Here is a 19,792-nt window from a genome sequence, read left to right on the forward strand (position 1 = left end):
GTGCGCTTTTTAATCACTGTACTACATAAATAACAATTGCTTGGTTGGTTACTTTAGTTTCTGGCTTTTCCCACTGATCCTGCAAATGAAAATGCCATGTTTCTGTTAAAAAATTTCTGGATAAATAATTTCATGCAGGCGTCACGCACGCTTGTATATTTTAAATTCTAATTAACTGGTAACTTGTATATATGATCACGTACTCGACAACAAAATGATGAAAATGACCTGAAAAGTCCATCCCTAGTATAAGCAAGTTAATAAAGCATTCTGCCACAAGAGGGTGTGCCTTAGAGTGATTTGATCAATGTTCAAAGATATGATAAAATCCAATGTTCAATAAATAATTTAATTAGTAATAATATTCACTATAAACAATTCTTCTGCTAGGCAATAAAGTCTGGAAAAAGTAGGCTTTGGTTTTTAAGCAAAAAAAAAAAAACAAACCAAAAAAAAAAAAAAAACAGACAGAAAAAAAGTGGACAAAAAAAGTGTAACAGTTTTATTAGTCCTAAGCCTGGCATAATACAGAATTTAATTACTGTGATGTAGTTACAGGCATGTATATTTATGTTATTACAAGTCAAACATATTTTAGAATCGAAACTAACTATTTGGGGAGTGGGTATGCTTAGTGGAAATGTTACCTGGCAGCGGACAATAAGTTTGGAATGCGTTGTGATATTATGGAACTCATCCTGAACTTCTACTCTGAATCCTGCTGGTGTGCCATTCTCTATGCAAACTTCATCTTTAGGCTTCACCACCAGCTGATGTGGAGGGCCTTGTGAACACAAAAGAAAAGACTGTCACAAGATTTTAATAACTTTTCAAGAAAGGAAGATACTTGCACTTTTATTTTAATTTAAAAGATAAACAAAGTAGCATCTTAATCATAGCTTAAAACTGTATGGGTGAATGTTTGATGCTTTTAAAATGTAAATGGTAGAGCATGTGATATTTAAAATACAGATATAACATTTCCATTTGGTCTGTAAGTACAAATTACTATTAAAAAAAAAAATCAGGCACTATCAGCAATACTGCTTTTCTTCTTCCAAAGTAAGTGTCATTTTAGAAAATTACTGCAAAATAATGTGCAGTCAAGAAGTGGTCCCAAATTATTTAGCATACACTATTTTATTTAGTATGTCACTGTGTGTGTACACTTACCTGGACGAACACTAATCTGGAAAGACTGGGAGTCTGGGTTGAGGTTTGGGATCGTTACCTTTACAGTGTGTATCTGTCAACAGCATGTGGGTTAAATATCAACACAAAACCCAACACCACCATTTAAATGACACAGTTTCACAGTACCTAACAATAAACGTGTATGCTTATGATACTTTAGGTTTAGAGTAGTAAAGCCATAGCAATACAAACAATGTCTAATAAGTATTTCTAATAAGTCAAATAGGTAAACACATACTGACCTTGTCCTGATGGTTGGTTACTTTACCCATGGCTCTCAGGTCTTGTATGGTGAAAGTAGTTCCACTTGAAGTTGTCTGTTCATAGCTCAGTTTCAATGAACTAATGTGTGTGTTTATGAGTGCAAAAGAGGAGAATGGTTTAGAAAACAGATCATCAACTCATCAATGTAACATATGAATTCTGCACTTTTAACCGCAAAATGAATCAGTCAGTTGCAAATGGTTAGTCCCTGGGATAAACAAAAATATATTTTCAATAAAATTATACATTTGTTTGTATATTTTCTGCACCCTACCTGCACTCTAGCTGGGGTTTGATGCCAGAAGGTGGCTGAGTTGGATGATTAAATGCATCTGCAAATTGCAGGGGCAACGCAAAGGGTACCCCCACTTGAACAGGAGAAGGAACAACACCCACCACAAAAGCTGCTGCACTGCTTTCTGACAGAGTAGGAAGAAGAGAATACACATGGACACACACGAGCACACAGAGATGGGGAAAAAAAGTATGAAAAAATTGATATTTGGCCTTAGTCCTCTAGTGTTAGGTGGCTCCTCAAAATTTACATGTGTGATGCTCTGGTTTTAATAAATTACTTAATAATTATTTAATAACTAAAAAGTAGTCAAGCACATAAAACAATTAATATACACAGAAATTCTCAAAATAATTACGCGAGATACCTTTAATACTGAAGTTGAGTGTATAATGAGGCAGTCGTCTTCCAGCCCACTCGTTCGTTGGGGAATCACCATCACTCAGTATTGTTTGCAGATGAAGTGTGTATGTCCCCAGCTTATTAAAATTTTCTAAATACACAAAAACACAAATTACATCCAGCAAGATATTTCTGAAGACAATTATAAAAGCTGAGAATGTATTGAGAAGTACAGAAGACCTCGAAATGACAGAAAGCATCACATAACGTCCCTTACGAAAATACAGGAACTTTTGGAAAGGCCAATTCTTTTGTCTTTGCTATACACTGAAGACATTTGGGTTTGAGAGCAAAAGATTAATGTAGTGTGTCGCCAAACAAGGGCAAACAAGGGACTCATGAACAACTATCACAAAACATAAAAACAGTCATTGATCATCAAGGTAACAACACACATTATTAAGAATCAAGCATATGTAAACTTTTGAACTGGGTCATGTGTGTAAATTCAGTTATTATTGTGTCTTGTGGACTATATGTAAACATCAAAAAAAAAATGCAATTTTTATGATCCCTCTTATTTTTTATTATTTTTTTTTTATTGTTAACATTTTGCAGCAGATTCTACAAGGCGTATGTAAACTTATTACCCACACTGTAAATAACAATAAATATTTTTGTTACATATCCCATGCTTGCAATAACTGCACCAAGCTGGTGACCCACTGATTAATCTCATCAATAAAGATTAGTGAGCCCATTCCAGAAGCAGCCATGCAAGCCCAAGCCATGGCACTATCTCCAGCGTGCTTGACTGATGAGCTCGTATGTTTTGGATCATGAGCAGATCCTTTCTTTCTCCATACACTGGCCTTTACATCACTTTGGTAGAGGTTAATCTTGGTTCCAGAACTTCCAGAAGGCTCATCTCTGTATTTCTTTGTGAATTTCAATCTGGCCTGATGAGTGGTTTGCATCTTGTGGTACAGCCTCTATATTTCAGCTTTCAAAGTCTTCTTTGAATAGTGGATTGTGATACCTTCGCCCCTGCCTTGTGGAGGTTGCTGCTGATGTCACTCACTGTTGTTCTTTTGTTTTTTCTTTGCTTTTCTCCCATGGACAGCTCTTTGGTCTTCATGTTGGTTTATCCTTTTTAACAACAAATGCAGTCTTCACAGGCAAAACCCAGGGCTCAGACCAAGAGTAGACATTCAGAGGTATTAATTTAAACAATCAATCTAACAGAGCACAGCTGGGCAACAAGAAACACCTGTCAGTCACATGTTCCAGTATTTTTGATTACTTAAAAAAATGGATGGGTTCAAATAAAAGATGCCATGTTGTCTAACACATCTAGATGTAAATATCAGGAAATGAAAGTTGAAATTCTGATCTATCATTCATATTCATCTTTTGATCCCAAACCCAAATGTCCTCAATGTATAGCCATTCCAATACTTTCAGAGGGGACTGTATGTCTCACTTCATGTCTTTATGCATTTTAGAATTTTGGGTTTATTTGAGAACAAATATTCGTGTTTAAAATAAAGGAAGCAACATTCAAGATGTTGCAAACAATGCTTTACGTTTGTTTAAAAGGTGTAAAATTCTAAAAATTCTATGACAATAAGCATAGAAAAAAAAAAAAAACCACACACAATGGAAATCTTTACAAATTAGCTAAATAAACCATCCAGAAAAGGCTGGTGTGGTGTCAGGTTTTCATTAAAACCAAGCAGAAGATAGAGCAACCCTAGATTAAACAAACATTCAACATGTTACATCAGGTGGGAATGTGTGTTACATCAGGTACAGGTCTTTACCCATTTTTCTGAACCAGTAATGCCACTTAGCGTTCACGCCAGTGTGACAGTTGGTTTTGATATCCCCGTTAGGAGCTGTGAGTAAATAACAGAATAAAAGAATAGACCAGAATAAAACATACCAACAGAGACATTACTGAAAGGTAGAATATGTTCTCAATTAACATAATAATAATAATAATAATAATAATAACAATAAAACATGTACTCACAGTGCCAGACCACCTTGAGTTCAATCTGCAATTTCTTGGAATTAACAGGCAACCGTGACATTGTCTCCCCTTTTTTATTCAAAATCTCAACTTGGATTGGACCTGAAGATGGAGAAGTGGAACATGTTACAAAACATAACCACACAAAATTAATTTTCCCCATTCAGTTTTCTAACAGCTAAGGATGATAACTACAAAGTACACTATATGACCAAAAGTTTGTGGACACTTGGCCATCACACCCATGTGTGCTTTTTGAACACCCCAGTCCAGATTTAGTCCCTCTTTGCTGTTATAATAACCTCCAATCTTCTGGGAAGACTCTCCAATAGATTTTGGAATGTGGCTGTGTGGATTTGCTCATTCAGCCACAACACATTAGTGAGTTCGGGCACTGATGCTGGGTGAGGAGGCCTGGGGCGTAGTCTGCATTCCAGTTCATCCCAAAGGTGCTCAGTGGGGTTGAGATCAGGGCTCTTTGCAGGCCACTCAAGTTCTTCCACACCAACCTTGGCAAACCATGAGTTCATGGACCTTGATTTGTCATGTTGAAACAGGTTTGGGCCACTTAGTTCCAGTGAAGGGAAACTGTAATGCTACAGCGTACAAAGACATTCTATACAACTGTGTGCTTCCGACTCTGTGGCAACAGTTTGAGGAAGGCCCCCTTATGGGTGTGTGATGAAGTTTTGGCCATATAGTGTATATGAGAATACTGGTCTGCATGTGAATGTAAATATCTTTTAAATGTGGAATTTTATATTTGTAGGTGTGTGCATGTGTGTACCCATGGGAGTCCCAGCTGGTTGAATAGCTTTGTCAGGCCATGGGTTTCCCTCTGGCCATGCGACTCTCAGCTTATTAGGAAGTCTATGACAAAGACAAACGATTGGCATAATTACCAGTTGTGATTTCCAAGACTACAAACAAGATTTTAGTAAAACAGTTTAACAAATCTATGCTTTTACTGCAGTATTTATGTATTGCAAATCATCGCCACATTGGGTAATGTATATTTAAAAATGATTGCAAAACTTTTCTCCTCACCTTTCACTGTAGAACACTGCAGATTAAATAATTAAAGTATGCACTGATATATAGTGAATATACACTCACCATTTAACAGGAACACCTGTACATCTGTTCATTTATGCAGTTATCCAATCAGCCAAATCATGTGGCAGCAGCACAATGCATAAAATCATGCAGATACAGGTCAAGAGCTTCAGTTAATGTTCACATCGAATGTGATCTCTGTGACTGTGGCATGGTTGTTGGTACCAGATGGGCTGGTTTGAGTATTTCAGAAACTGTTGATATCCTGGGAATGTTACACACAACAGTCTGTAGAGTTTACACAGAATGGTGTGAAAAACAAAAACATCCTGTGAGCAGAGGGTCTGCAGGCTGAAATGCCTTGTTGATGAGAGAGACTGGTCTGAGCTGACAGGAAGTCTACAGTAATTCAATTAAGCACTCTTTATAACCATGGTGAGCAGAAAAGCATCTCAGAATGCACAACACATCAAACCTTGAAGTGGATGGGCTACAACAACAGAAGACCACATCAGGTTTCACTCCTGCCAGCCAAGAACAGGAATCTGAGGCTATCATGGGCACAGACTCACTAAAACTAGACAGTTGAAGACTGGAAAAAGATCAGGCGATTTTTTTTTCTAATCTTCAACTGTTCAGTTTCGATTATTTCGCCTGTACCCATGATAGCTTCAGATTTCTGTTCTTGGCTGACAGGAGTAGAACCCAGTGTGGTCTTCTGCTGTTGTAGCCCATCCAGCTCAAGGTCGGATGTTTTGCGAATGCTGAGATGCTTTTCTGCTCATCATGGTTATAGAGAGTGCTTATTTGAGTTACTATTTGCTACCTGGCAGCTTGAACCAATCTTTCCATTTTCCTCTGACTTCTCTTATCAACAATGTGTGTTTCCACCCACAGAACTGTTGCTCAGTCAATGTTTTTTGTTTTTCGCACCATTCTGTGTAAACTCTCTAGAGACTGTTGTGTGTCCAAATCCCAGGAGATCAGCAGTTTACAAACATCTTCTGGTACCAACATCCATGCCACACTCAAAGTCACAGAGATCAGATTTTTTTCTTCATTCTGATGTTTGATGTGAATATTACCTGAAGCTCTTGACCTATATCTGCAGGATTTTTTGTATTGTGCTGCTGCCACATGAATGGCTGATTAGATAACTGCATGAATGTGCCGGTATTCCTAATAAAGTTCCTAATAAAGCTACCTTTCCCACATTTTGTAAATCCTGACACTATCTGTGACATTATATCAACAAATGCTATTGCATGCTAATTACACACTCCCAGTAATAATAAACAAGCATGAATTTCACCAATATCTAAAAGATAAAATGTAAAGAGAGGAAACAATTAAGTGAGTAGAGACAAAATTATAGTTCATTACTTGTCCAGTTCATTCTCAATGCTTTCCTTGATGTCAGCAGCTGTAGCCTGTCTGTCAATCTTAGTAATGGGGATGATCCTGACCTCATTGTACACCTCCTTAGGTTCCTGCAGACACATGTTCATTGTTATGCACATATTGCCAGGTGATACTTTCCGTGCAGCACTCAGGTATATTGACACTGCCCAAGTATATTTTGTCCCATTAAAAAAGTATTTTATTTATTAATACATTTTGAGAAAAAATATACTTTGTCATTAATGAAGTGATTCTGATTAATAAAGATCAGCTGTTTCTGTAGGATTTTCTTGATTCTTCATTTCACCCGAACAGCTGAAGCTACTATCCACAAACGGCTTAGAAAGCATGTACGGGATCTCATTGTTGAAAGGTATCGATCAGGAGAGGGGTACAAAAGCCCAAAGGAAAAAAGACAAGTTTTCATCTTTTGTCCTTTTTATCAGAGAGGCTGTTCAGAGACCTATGGCAACATTAAAGGGGCTGCAGGAATATCTGGCAAGTACTCGTCACTCCCTGCATGTCACAAAAAAACTCTCGTATTCTTCATGTCTGGGCTATGGGGTAGGGTAGCTAGACAGAAGCCCTTTCTCACAAAAATAAAAACACCCAAGCTTTCATAAGCTTTCATCACCCAAATGATGAGGCAAAATGTGTTATGGTCTGAGGAAACCAAGGTAGAACATTTTGGGCATAATTCTAAAAGATATGTTTGGTGCAAAAACGAGAGAACTTATTACCCAAAGAACATCATCCCCAAAATAAAGCATGATGGTGGCAGCATCATGCTACAGGGCTGCTTCTCTTCAGCTGCTACCGAGGCTCTAGTCAAGCTAGAGGGAATCATGGTGAGCTCCAAATACCAATCTATTTTGCCACAAAACCTGCAGGCCTCTGTTACACAGCTTCCAGCATGACACGAAGCACAAACCCAAGTCAACAGAGAAATGACTTTAGAGAAAAACATCATTTAGGAATGACCCAGTCAGAGCACAGATTTAAATCCTATCGAAAGGAAGAGTAGAATGAAAGTGCCAAATCAAGATGTGCTACACTGGTAGACTCTTATCCAAAAATAGTAAGTGCTGAATTACAAGCAAAAAATGCTTTAACAGAGTATTAGTTAAGGGGTGTACACACTTATGCAATCAGGTTATTGAAAGTTTTTTCTTTTTCCCCCTAAATGTATCTTTTTTTTTTTTTCACTTGAAGTTCATTGGTTTCATTTTTTACATCACAAAAAAATTTAACAGGGGTGTGTAGACTTTTTATATTCACTGTGGATAGATAGACAGATACTTTAATGAGACATTAAAAACAAAAAGGGCAGTCCGATAGATCCATTAATTTTGCCCATAAAACAGTACATGGACTGAACTACTAAACAGATATGTTAAACAAAATAGCTGCTGACTATTTTCCTCACACTAGCTCACATTTACTGAATGCATAAAGTGTCCTGCTCCCCATTCCACTACTTCCAATAACGTGCTTTAATGTAGTCAAGCAACACATTTCAAGCTGCAAAAATTCAACCAATAGACAAAAGTAAATCAAATCAACAGCAATTTTTTTCACTGATAGAGAAAACATTTTGAACTGTTAGTTGGCTTTAATTAGAATGATTTAGGGATGCAATGTTCCCACGTTTTTAGTTATGTGCCGTGTCAGTCAGTATAACATGCATTCATAGCATAAAATACGTCACCTGATCATATCAGAAAATATGTTAATTTCTTTTACCAATAAACCATTTAAGGCCAGTATTTATTGGCCACGATACACAGTATGTTTTATGATATGTCTTACACATAAACATTCTTCATAATATTCACACCAAATCAGATTATTTATACTGATGCATAGTAGATACTGATTGGGCAGTACATAACTGAAATACTGAAATAAACCAAACCACAATCAGACGTACAGACAGTGTGTTCTCTTACCAGTGCAATTTGAACATGACCCCCGGTGGCATAGACATCATCTTCATGGTCCCCATAGAGCAAAAACTGAACTACTGTGCCATAAAGAATAGGCTGAGTTTTCATTGTTTTCACCTAAGGGACACAAACTTGCTAAGTGAAGTATTATCAATCTAGTATTATAAATATATTTCACTCACCATCCACTTTATTAGGATCACCTGTAAACCTGCATACTCATGCAGTTATCTAACCAGCCAATCATGTGGCAGAAGAGCAATGCAAAAAATCAAACATACATACATATACACACATATATTATGTATATATATATATATATATATATATATATATATATATGTATATATATATATATATATATAAAATATACACATAATATATATATATATATATATATATATATATATATATATATATATATATATATATACATATATATATATATATATATATATATAACGTTACATGACCCAATTTTGGCCCAGCTTAAGCTACTGGACAGATGGCCTCACAACTGTGTCAAGAATATTCTGGTATAAAGTCGAGTTCATTGTTGTCTCAATGACTGCAAGCTTCCCAGGTCCTGTTGCTGCACAACAAACCCAAATCACCTCTCCATCACCAGGTTTAACAGTTGCTATGAGGTGTACGGGGCGATACGCTGTGTTTGGTTTTCACCAAACATGGCACTGTGCAGGATGAACAAACATCTCTTGGTCTCATCAGTCCAAATGATATTGTTCCAGAACTTTTGTGGTTTGTTTAGATGCAATTTTGCAAACCTAAGTAGTGCTGCCATATTCTTTTTGTAGAGAAGGGGCTTTCCTTTTTCTTCAATGAAAGCCATACTTGTTCAGTCTTTTTCTGAATGTGCTGTGATTGTAAAGCCTTCATTCATTGTAGGTGAATTTCAAATTGTTTGGAGATGGCCTTATAACCCTTCCCTTCACATTTTTCCCTATTCTAATATTTGACATTAACTGAAGCATGTTTGGCTGATTAGAATGTGCAGGTTTCCCTAACAAAGTGGACAGTGAGTTTGTATACACACACACACACAAATGCACACATGTATATAACTGATAATGACCCATCAAGAGCTGCTGGGCTTTCCAGCCTTGACAGAGTACTAAATCAACAACTCACCCATCAATTTAAATCACCTGTTATCACTTTACATTAGCTGTAGAATATTTGATCCATGCTTTCTTGGTCACTCCTAGTAAAGACTTGTCAGTGTCTATGTGCATCTTACGAAGCCTTTTATGGGCAGCAAATGCTTGTATTAGCTTTAACTCCTTACCTGCTGTCCAGTTTTGTAGGTTTTACCATCCCACACAATGGCTTTGTACTGAGCCCATGGTGACTGCAGGCGTTTAGGTTGCACATCTGTGCGAGTCATTACACCTTGGAAACCAAGGAACCTCACCTATATTAAACCAATCCACAGGAACACATCACACATGCCCAAGCCAAGAAAATCAAGTACCAAAGGGGTTAAATATGTCATCTGGTCCTAGCATTCATTCAGTGTCTTTACTGAATATAAATGGATGATAGTGAACACCTACATACCTGTTTATCATATTTTTCATGGCACTCTTTCAACCAATTTGTGAACTCTCGGTTGATCTTCACTCTTTGCTCCTGCAAGAAAGACAATAATTTATGAAATTATTAACTGAAATAACTTATAGAATTCTAAATAATACAGCAATGATTTTTCACTAATATGTAGTGTAATAGTTCATGTTTGAGGGGGAAAAAAAACACACGCATGCACACAATACAACTTTGCTCTATAGTGTGGTGCAAAAAGAGAGAACCTAGCATAGTGTTTCAGACTTGAAAAAGAAGCAAGCAACTCAGTCCACTGAGCCAAAGCAATGCAATCTTGTCTAAAGGTGTACTTTACCTGACCATTGATTACTCTTGTAAAGATAGTATTTTTGTCACGCAGCTGTAATTCCAGATCCATAAATGTGAGTTTGTTGGTGCTGACTTGAAAACGGTCATTAGTGAAGAGAACGCCCGAGATCCTGTTATAACATTCTAATGGTACTGAACCGATTTTCTTGGGTCTTGCACACCAATCAAACCTAAAACAAACAATAGTATACATTATCTCATTCTTTACTCAAGAAGAACTAATACATAAGTATGCAAACCTTCATAATGCAAGAGTTGAGGACAATTTTTATTTGATGGCTGAATAAGGAATATTTATTTACATATAAATATTTATATTTACACACCTGCCAACCCCGAAGAGGAATAATATATATAGAGTTCAAAACACAGACACAACTTTCAATCATTCCAGATTCATCCATGTAGATTGGCCATGTTTTTGAGTGATACCATTGTTTTGCATTGTTTATCATTCAGAAATAAAAAGATGAGTCTTTTCAGGCTCAATTTTTCTTCATTCAAATTTTGTTAAAAATATTCTGAGACTCAGACTGAATCGAATGGTGAAGCCAGTATTGTGAATCAACTCAAATCATGACTGGAATGTATAATTACACCACTAATAATACTAGAGTATGCCAACATTCACATGCATTCCTATGCAAAGTGCGTAAAGGTTTACAGGTCTGCATTTATTTTAAATATAATTACTCATCAACAGAAGAATAAGGAATTAGTCGTCCATTCCAAAAGCATTCAAAGATGGGTCTTTTCCCTCGGCCCTCAGCATGTGAAATAAAACAGTCTTCGTCAGGCTCTGGAGCTATAAGACACATGGAATCAGAGAGACAGGTCATTTGTATTTCAAATCTGAAAGAGAATGTATTCACACCACCAGCCACACATCTTTAAAATGGAAATTAAATGCAAAACTTTAATTTATTTTACTTGACTTTGTATGTTCTGTACAACCAGTGGCTGTGGTGAGTGATGTAAAAGATCAAGAACTTAACTTAACTGAATATGACTCAATTATACACTATCTGTTTAAATCTTAAAGTTGTTGACTGAGACAGCCCTTTGTAAATAAGCTAGCAAAAATAAGGTTTTGGGGTAGGCTCTAGCCAGTGGGTCTCTGCACATTCTACACACATAACTGAAGCACTGATACAATTCAGAGGTATGCTTATAACCTAGAAATATACCTGGTGCATATGGGTCCTCTGGATAGGTTTCTCTATCGTACAGGAATGGATGATACCTAAGCAGGCCCTCTACTTTGGCATCTCCATCTTTGCTGGCATTAAACTCAAACTCTGCCACACTGGATTTTATATAAAGAGTCTGCATGTCATTGTCTATGTCTTTTAGATTAAGTACCCTTGGCACGCGAGTGTGCCGATCAATTAGACAGATCTGGAAAAGAGGGAGAAGGGTTATTATTGTTTACAATTATTTAGTTAAGTGTCTATAAGCTGCAGCATTGATGTACAAGAACACTAAAATTCAAATTAATAAGCTTTATTGGCAAGCATCGAAATTACATTTTTATAAAAATATGCAGTAAAGGGGAAAATACAATAAAATAACAAAATAGAGCATAAACAGACATATAAACAAATAATGTAGAATAAAATACATGTGTATAATATTCACTTGCTTCCCACAAATAGTGACAATTAAAAGGTTTTATGTCATTCCCTTTTAATATTAATTTAATTTAATTTAGAAATTCAAATTTAGGTAATAAGGGTCTGTACATTTTAATTTAGTATCCACAATTATTTATTCTTAAATATGGCAAGAGGGGATGAAAGGACAAGACAGAATATGAAGATCTTAAGCATATCTTCATTAAAGAATAAGACGTGCTTATTCTCCAGGTGCATACACCCATATTATTATTGCATAAAACTGCCCAAAATTACTGTGTCTAAATATTTTTTATGCATACAATACAATAAATCAAAGATTTACATACCTGGATGTCAATGTTTGACACAGTTTCAGGAGTTTGTATGTGTCTTGTGTCATTTCCATGTATACCATGAACATAGTAATGATAGATGTGCCTTAAATTTAAAAAAAAAAAAAAAAAAAAAAAAGGGAATTAATATGATTTGACATAGTGTGTGTCAGTGGTAGGTAGGTGTGCATGCTTCGATACTTACACCAGCTCTCTGGTCCATGAGACGAAATCCTGCTTTAGGTAGGTAACATGTTCTGGCTGGACTGCAGTTATGACTATAGTGGTAAAACTTTCCTTGCCTTTCTCTTCCAGAAACAGAGTTTGCAAGAAACGCTCCTCATCCACTCTCACATGAGAGTCATCTCCTGGCTGTGCATTAATGGGTGAGTGAGAGGTATTAGGCAAGTTTTAAAACTACAAGTGCACAAAAGGTGAGAAAGACACAAATACACCTTAATAATTCAATTTGAACATTATGCTATATTAAAATTACTCGAGCACGCTAATTTACCTTCCTGTTTCGGATGATACCAGAATAAATTTCTTTGTTGTTTTTCTCCTTCTGTTCAAAGTCTTCTTTAGACATGACAAACTCATGTACATCTGGAGAACCAACTGGCTTACTTATGATCTATATTAAGCAAAAAATATATATAATAATCAGTCACACAGTCTACATGTCCCCAGAGTTTTTAGTGTTAATAATAGTCTGTTAAAGAAATCTGGTAGATGCTTTCGCAATCGCATTTTCCAGTCTATTAAAGTTGACACAGATGAAAGTATAGTGTACAGTGATGTTTTAAAAATATTAAATGCAAAGAAAACTGACAAGTGTGAAATTATCAGTTTCATAATTGTTGTAGACTAAATTCTAGTGCTTTGGTTTTCATTACATGAATGAAAAATCATGAACAAGCTCAAAGCATTTTCACTATTAAGTGAAAATTCATTAAAAAAAAAAAAATCACTATTCTTTTAGCAAAAACTAGTAAACCTGTAATGATGAGCCAGGTTTTGATTAAGCTGTGAGAAGTTTAGCCTCCCAAGTCTAACTTCTGCATAGTTAGTGCAAATTCTTTTCATCAAACAGGCTACCTTACAAACACATTTATAAATATATTATAAAATATAATCAAAAAAGCCCAGCATAAAAAAATCAAGAGCAAAGCACAATCATATAATTTGTGTGTGTGTGTGTGTGTGTGTGTGTGTGTGTGTGTGTATGTATGTACGTATGTATATGTATATACACACACACACACACACACACACACACACACACACATACAGTACTGTGCAAAAGTCTTAGGCACATGCAAAGAAATGTTGTAGAGCAAAGATGCCTTCAAAAATAATGAAACTAAATGTTTCTACATTAAAAAATACTATAAAAAATACTATTCTGGAGACTTTGACTGTCACACTTGCTTCTTATTTTTGCAGCAAAACCCAGCAGCCTTCATTATGTTTTTTTTTTTTGTCTGAAAAGTAATCTCTTATGTAATATGCTGCTTTCTTTACTGGCATACAAACATTTTTCATACAAAATCTATAACAAAGTTTGTACTAAAAAAAATAGGGCGCCTAAGACTTCTGCACAGTACTGCATATAAAATCTTCAATTGAAGGTTTTACAATTTCATTCTAATCTAAAACAATGGACTGCGTAAACTCTGCCTTAGCTTTGTATTAATTAGACAGTGAAGTGTGTCTGACTGGGCAGTGACGGGGTGTAGCACCTACCCGTACAGACTGGCCTATATAAAACACAGCCTGTTTGCCTCCAACGCCAAAGTAGGAGATGTCACTGTTCAGACTGCGAGGAACTGCACTGGGACGGACATATCCTGATTCATCACTATTGAAAATACATATAAATAAAGGAGATTTGCAAAACATAATACACAAAAAGCATTTAAGTAATAAGACTTTGTTTTCCAGATTGCTGTTAGTTTACCTCCTAAAAATGCGGTCATCTCGATTGAATTTGGAAAGGCGATAAACCGCCCAGTTATTTAACTCTTTAGAGGTCATTCCACGACCATTATCCATCACTACTACTGCCGGCCCACCTTGAGACTCATCAAAAAACTGACACACAGAGACACACACACACACACACACACACACACACAGCCACGCACACAGAACACAAAAACAATGTTCAGAGTCCAATGAAATTTTAATGATTAGTTTATTTAATTGGATTAATAATCCGATTAAGCCCTTACCAATCTTATGTCGATGCTCCTGGTTCCAGGATTATGTGAGGTTGCAGAAAGTGCATTATCAATAAGCTCAGCAAAGGCGTAGGCTAAAGTAATGAAAGCACAGACAAACAAATTCCCCATTAATAAACAGATTTGATAAATACAGAAGAATGTTGTATGTAATTTCATTTTATATCATTGCCAAAAAAAAAAATTTCAAATGCATGGGTAGGCCTCTCACGATAACTACTTTTGATGGACGATATGTTGCCCTAGAAATAATTGCAATAAACAATATTATTGTCATTTTAAGACCATTTTATGCCACTGATATAATGATAATATAATAGCATAATAATGCAAGTACATCCTTTCAAAGAGCAATGAACTGTTAATTCTTAAGAATATTCAGATATTGGAATTAGAACATCAAAAAAAAAAAAAAAAAAAAAAAAAAAACACCAGATTTTTAACTCAACAGTATACAAGAGAGCACAACGAATAAAGACAAACAAAACAGCATCTATTATATCGTTTACTGCAAAGAACAAACCTGGCTGTTAACAAAGCGCATTTATTTTTAAACTAAAGGGAATAAAATTATAAAATCAAATATTTAACCTAGGCTCTCTGGCCAGTTCCAGTGTTAATTTTCACTCTGTTTTTAGTCATAGTTTTTGTCTTCTGAAGAAAATATCCTTTAAATTTAGTCAATATTTCGTCATGTCTTATGTATTAATTTTAGTCAATTTTACTCTGACTAAAATAGCATAGAATATTAATCAACAGCATTTTAGCTGACAAGAAAATGCAAAAATTAAACCCAATATTCATACATCTTATATATTAAACATGTATCAACAAAAACATTTGAAAACTGCCCTTGTTGTGAAAACCTGATCTCCTGAAATAATAACATTACAATGAGTACACTACTGTAATACAATACTGTGAACTCTTTATGCCGTGTTTTAGTGCGTTGTTACGGAAGGAGCAGGTTCACAACATGATTTACCATTCTACCTAGTGCGTTACTTAAGTTCAAGTTCACTTGTGTATTCACGTCATTTTGTACATAAGCAAGTTGTGATATTACGTTTATGTTGTGTATATGTCTTATTAATCTCATATGTATATAGGATGCGTTTGGGGGAGTTAATTAACCCGCTAGTAAAGCGCTTCAGTTTACCTTGACCGTTCATTCACTGTTCAACTTCAGCTCACGCAGCTTAAGCGGCTCAGTCCCCGATATTATTGAGTATGACTGGATTATTTGAAACACTAGAACTATTTTTTCTAGATTTTTCTTCTTCAAAAAAACATTATTGGTGCATTGTTATTATACTGCACGTCATTTTTTCAACAGTATGTTCTAATTAAAATCAGTGCTAGCACTTGCTACACATCTTAAATTCGAATGCACACAGTTTTTGCATTTAAATGTGCATTTTTATCTTAAATTCAATGAATATTCGAAGTTTGAATTTTAATTTAACAGACCTAGAGCATATGAGAGGACAGAAGCAGCGCAAATGGCTAAAATGTTGGTGACATTCATTCTTATGTAAACAAACACGCATGTAAACACAATGGGCAATACTGATGTCAGCAAAAATGATCAAGGTCATGTCCATATATCGTACAATAAGTCGATAACCTACTTATAGTGACAGGCGGATGCATGGGTAAGAGAGAGAATAACCATATACTTACGTAGTGCCTTCTGTCCTTCGCTGGCATAGTACTCATACTGGCCACTCTGTACAATGGTGTGGAAATGCGGAACGTACATAATTCGTTCTTCAGTTGCCACAGCCAACTCCTGATCCACAGACTGTAGCAAGTGTAAAGTTCTTCCATCTGGTATTTCATCTACAAGGTCACAATAAAGACTGTAGTTATTAAATCAGAAGTTATTTTACTTTACAGCGAACACACACATGTGATTAGTAAAATGGTTTTAACTCAGGGCAGGGCTAGGTGGATATATGACTGAACATTCTAACATGCTAGGTAGTTTACAGTGGTGCTTTTTATAAGACCCATGGGTGAAGTACTTCTAGACTTGTTTATGAGGTAAGCTATTATATATGCAGGAAGCTGACCATACTCAGACGGTACTCAGTTTCAGCAAATATAGTCTGTGCTATTCAACGGTTATGATTTGAATGGTTATGTTTTTTAAGTCAACAGAATTGTCACTTACCGAAAACATCTGAATCGATCTCCCTGCGATCTGTCGTAGTGATCACAAAACTTTCATTTACCGAGATAGAAAATTCCTGAAATTAAAATGACATTAGTGTCAGTCAAATTTGAGTCGCTTCTCTGAAAACTGTTTTCTGGAATCACCAAACAGTACAATTTCAGTTATATTCCAAAATATAGGGATAAAAGGTATTCTAATGTTCTTACACTCGACCATGCCTGGCTTGTTTAAGCAGAGATTACATATCTAGTCCAATATAGGCTAAAAGTCCATCAGTAAAGTAGACTATTACTGTTTATACAACACCTGAACTAAAGGGCATGGATATTACAGAGGAAACTATAAGCAATAACAAAGCTCTTAAGAGTGTAGTTGCTGCTACGATATTATCTATTATATACGTACATATATTACAGGTTATTCAAATGCCAGAACATTTGGAAAGTTGGAGAGCAGAAGGAATTTCACCTGGCACGCTGAAACACTGTGCCCCATCTTCCCTGAATAATTTTAAATCTCTCCATCACGCTAGGTACAGTATCAACATGCTTCAAGATCCCCATCATTGTTCCCATTCCAAAGAAGGACAATATAACCTGCCTAAATAACTATAGGCCTATGGCCTTAACATTAGTGGTCATGAAATGCTTCAAACAGGCTGGTTCTCTCTCATCTGAAGTCTGCCACTGATCCCATCCTTGATCCTATGCAGTTTACTTACAGAGCAAATTGGTCAGCTGTCGATGCAGTCAACCTGAGTCTACATTTTGTTGTACTGAGAACAACCTGGAACTCAATATACAAAAAAAAAAAAAAAAAAGTAGAGACAGTGACTGGTTTTTGTAAGATCCCACCTCCCATCACCCCCTGGAAACCAACAACCATGCAGTCAATAAAGTTCCTAGGCACCAACATCTCCAAAACCTCAGATGGGAAATAACCACAACAACCATAATCAGGAAAGCTCATCAGTGAATTTTTTCTACACAACCTGTTGACCAGTCCTGTCTCAGTTTTACAGATCCATCATCAAGAACATTTTATCATCATCAATAATCATGTGGTTCAGCTAAGCCTCCTCCTGCTTAAAGGCCAGAGTACAGGGAATTGTACGCACAGCAGAAAGGCTGACTGGCCAGTAACAGCTGTCAGTTCAGGAGCTACATGACATCAGGGCCAAGGAGCAAGCTGAGAAAATCACCATGGACCTCATACATCCAGGGAAGTTTCAGAAACTCCCCTCAAGTAAACAGTACCACTCCATAAAAACCAGCATCACACGACACCTGAACAGCTTTTCCCTCCAACAGGATCCTAACAAAGTTCTCCAGGCCTTTGCGGGGAAAAAACAAAACAAAACGGCACATTGCTTTTTCTCCACTATACTTAACAGTGGGTTCATTACTTAATTAATCCTGTACACCTCTTCCTGCAAAACATACCGTGGAAAGTTTTCAGCTTTTTTAAATGTTTTTTTGCATACTCTTAAAAAAAATGATGAACCCTTAACAGAGGCTCTTTAAAGGTTATATGTACAACATTGTTTTCCTAAGAAAAATGGTTTGAAGTAGAAATAGTGTTTGCAAATTTGTTTTAGTTTGTCTGCTTGTAATTTTTAAAAATTATTTATTTGCTCATCTTGTGGGCAGCATTGTGGAAGATGTCATCTTTGGAGGGAATAGGGCATATTCATCACTTCAGAATGGACTGTTACTTGTATTACACCTAATAAATCAGAAAGTTTAATTTCTTTCAGACATACACCTAGTTGCTAAAAAGAACTATAGAATAACAGGAGTAATAGATAGCTGATGTACTTTAGTGTGGAGATACAGAGGGCCAAAGCATGAAAGAATTTTTTTTTTTTTTTACAATTTTCAGCAGGCCATAAATTGGCAAATATGCAACTGTGGACCTTCTATTTTAGACATGAAAAACATCTTACACTAGACAACAATCTAGCATGAAGAGGTCAAAACTAATGACTTATGGAACTTTTTCTATAGCACCTGATTTTATAGGAAAATTAGGGCCACGCCCCCCTATATCACAAAACCTAATGCCAAGACGAGCCTGAAATTTTGCACACTATTTATTTAGAATAATGACATTATTTCCAAAAGTATGAAGCAAATCTTAGACCCTTCAGTAACCACTTCAACCTGGTCAGGGGCAGATTTAGTGGTTTGGGGGCCCGAGGCAAACTATAGGAATGGGGCCCTATTCAATTGCACACATTTACCCAGATATTCCATTACAGCATGAGGAACATTGATATAAATCATTCAGTGTTTTAACATCAACATTTAAATTTTCATGCATTTAGCATTAATGACTAATATATATATATAATTTGTATTTTAGGGGCGTTTCAGGGGGCCCCAATGCGGTTGCCTACCTTTGCCTAGTGCTAAGTCCGCCCCGATCCCAGTCAGGGCACAAAGCTGGAGGATTCACCTCAGACAAGATGCAAGTCTATCACACTAATTTTAATTTAGTTACAGAAATTAGTCACAAGCCATTATTATTCTACTTATTATATTTATTATTGGGTTCTTAGTAGTCTATTTGACAGGTCCCTTGAATTGGATGTGTTTTAATCCAAACCTCTGAAAGCTGAAATATTATTGTACAAGTTTAAATAATGCCCATGAAATGAAACTATACTGAGGGGTCCAAGGATTTTTTTTTTCTTTGCAGTTAAAGCAGCTCAAAAAAAAAAACAAACCCTTGAGAGCCCTTTAACTAGCTGAGTAGTTGAATCAGGTGTCTGAGGAGCAGAGGAAACACTGCAGTCTGCAGCACAGGTGTGTTTAAGCGTGGATTAGCTGATTAGCTAGCTGCCTACAATGATTTCTCACACCAGCACCTTTAACGTGTCTACTCAGAGATAAAGTGCTGTCATGTTAACTGAACAGATAACTAACGAGCTGTTAGGTAGCTGGTCTACACTGCTA

General features: G+C 36.1%; 1 protein-coding gene across 1 annotated transcript in view; it reads right to left on the minus strand.

Moving 5' to 3' along the window:
• Positions 1–19,792, minus strand: part of smchd1 (structural maintenance of chromosomes flexible hinge domain containing 1) — a 43,081-nt gene that overhangs the window by 22,857 nt on the left and 432 nt on the right. The window contains exons 2-24 of the mRNA XM_026936632.3: positions 16,833–16,908; positions 16,340–16,498; positions 14,648–14,730; positions 14,374–14,507; positions 14,160–14,274; positions 12,928–13,047; positions 12,619–12,785; positions 12,429–12,519; positions 11,653–11,863; positions 11,159–11,270; positions 10,452–10,635; positions 10,112–10,183; positions 9,840–9,965; positions 8,537–8,650; positions 6,570–6,676; positions 4,918–5,000; positions 4,131–4,232; positions 3,919–3,993; positions 2,121–2,246; positions 1,733–1,877; positions 1,437–1,536; positions 1,174–1,246; positions 648–784 (exon numbers count right to left, since the gene is read on the minus strand). Coding sequence (XP_026792433.2) covers positions 648–784; positions 1,174–1,246; positions 1,437–1,536; positions 1,733–1,877; positions 2,121–2,246; positions 3,919–3,993; positions 4,131–4,232; positions 4,918–5,000; positions 6,570–6,676; positions 8,537–8,650; positions 9,840–9,965; positions 10,112–10,183; positions 10,452–10,635; positions 11,159–11,270; positions 11,653–11,863; positions 12,429–12,519; positions 12,619–12,785; positions 12,928–13,047; positions 14,160–14,274; positions 14,374–14,507; positions 14,648–14,730; positions 16,340–16,498; positions 16,833–16,908 — 2,712 coding nt within the window. The remainder of the gene's footprint in view (positions 1–647; positions 785–1,173; positions 1,247–1,436; positions 1,537–1,732; positions 1,878–2,120; positions 2,247–3,918; positions 3,994–4,130; positions 4,233–4,917; positions 5,001–6,569; positions 6,677–8,536; positions 8,651–9,839; positions 9,966–10,111; positions 10,184–10,451; positions 10,636–11,158; positions 11,271–11,652; positions 11,864–12,428; positions 12,520–12,618; positions 12,786–12,927; positions 13,048–14,159; positions 14,275–14,373; positions 14,508–14,647; positions 14,731–16,339; positions 16,499–16,832; positions 16,909–19,792) is intronic.

Source organism: Pangasianodon hypophthalmus, chromosome 4, assembly GCF_027358585.1.
Source record: "Pangasianodon hypophthalmus isolate fPanHyp1 chromosome 4, fPanHyp1.pri, whole genome shotgun sequence".
NCBI classification, from domain to species: domain Eukaryota; kingdom Metazoa; phylum Chordata; class Actinopteri; order Siluriformes; family Pangasiidae; genus Pangasianodon; species Pangasianodon hypophthalmus.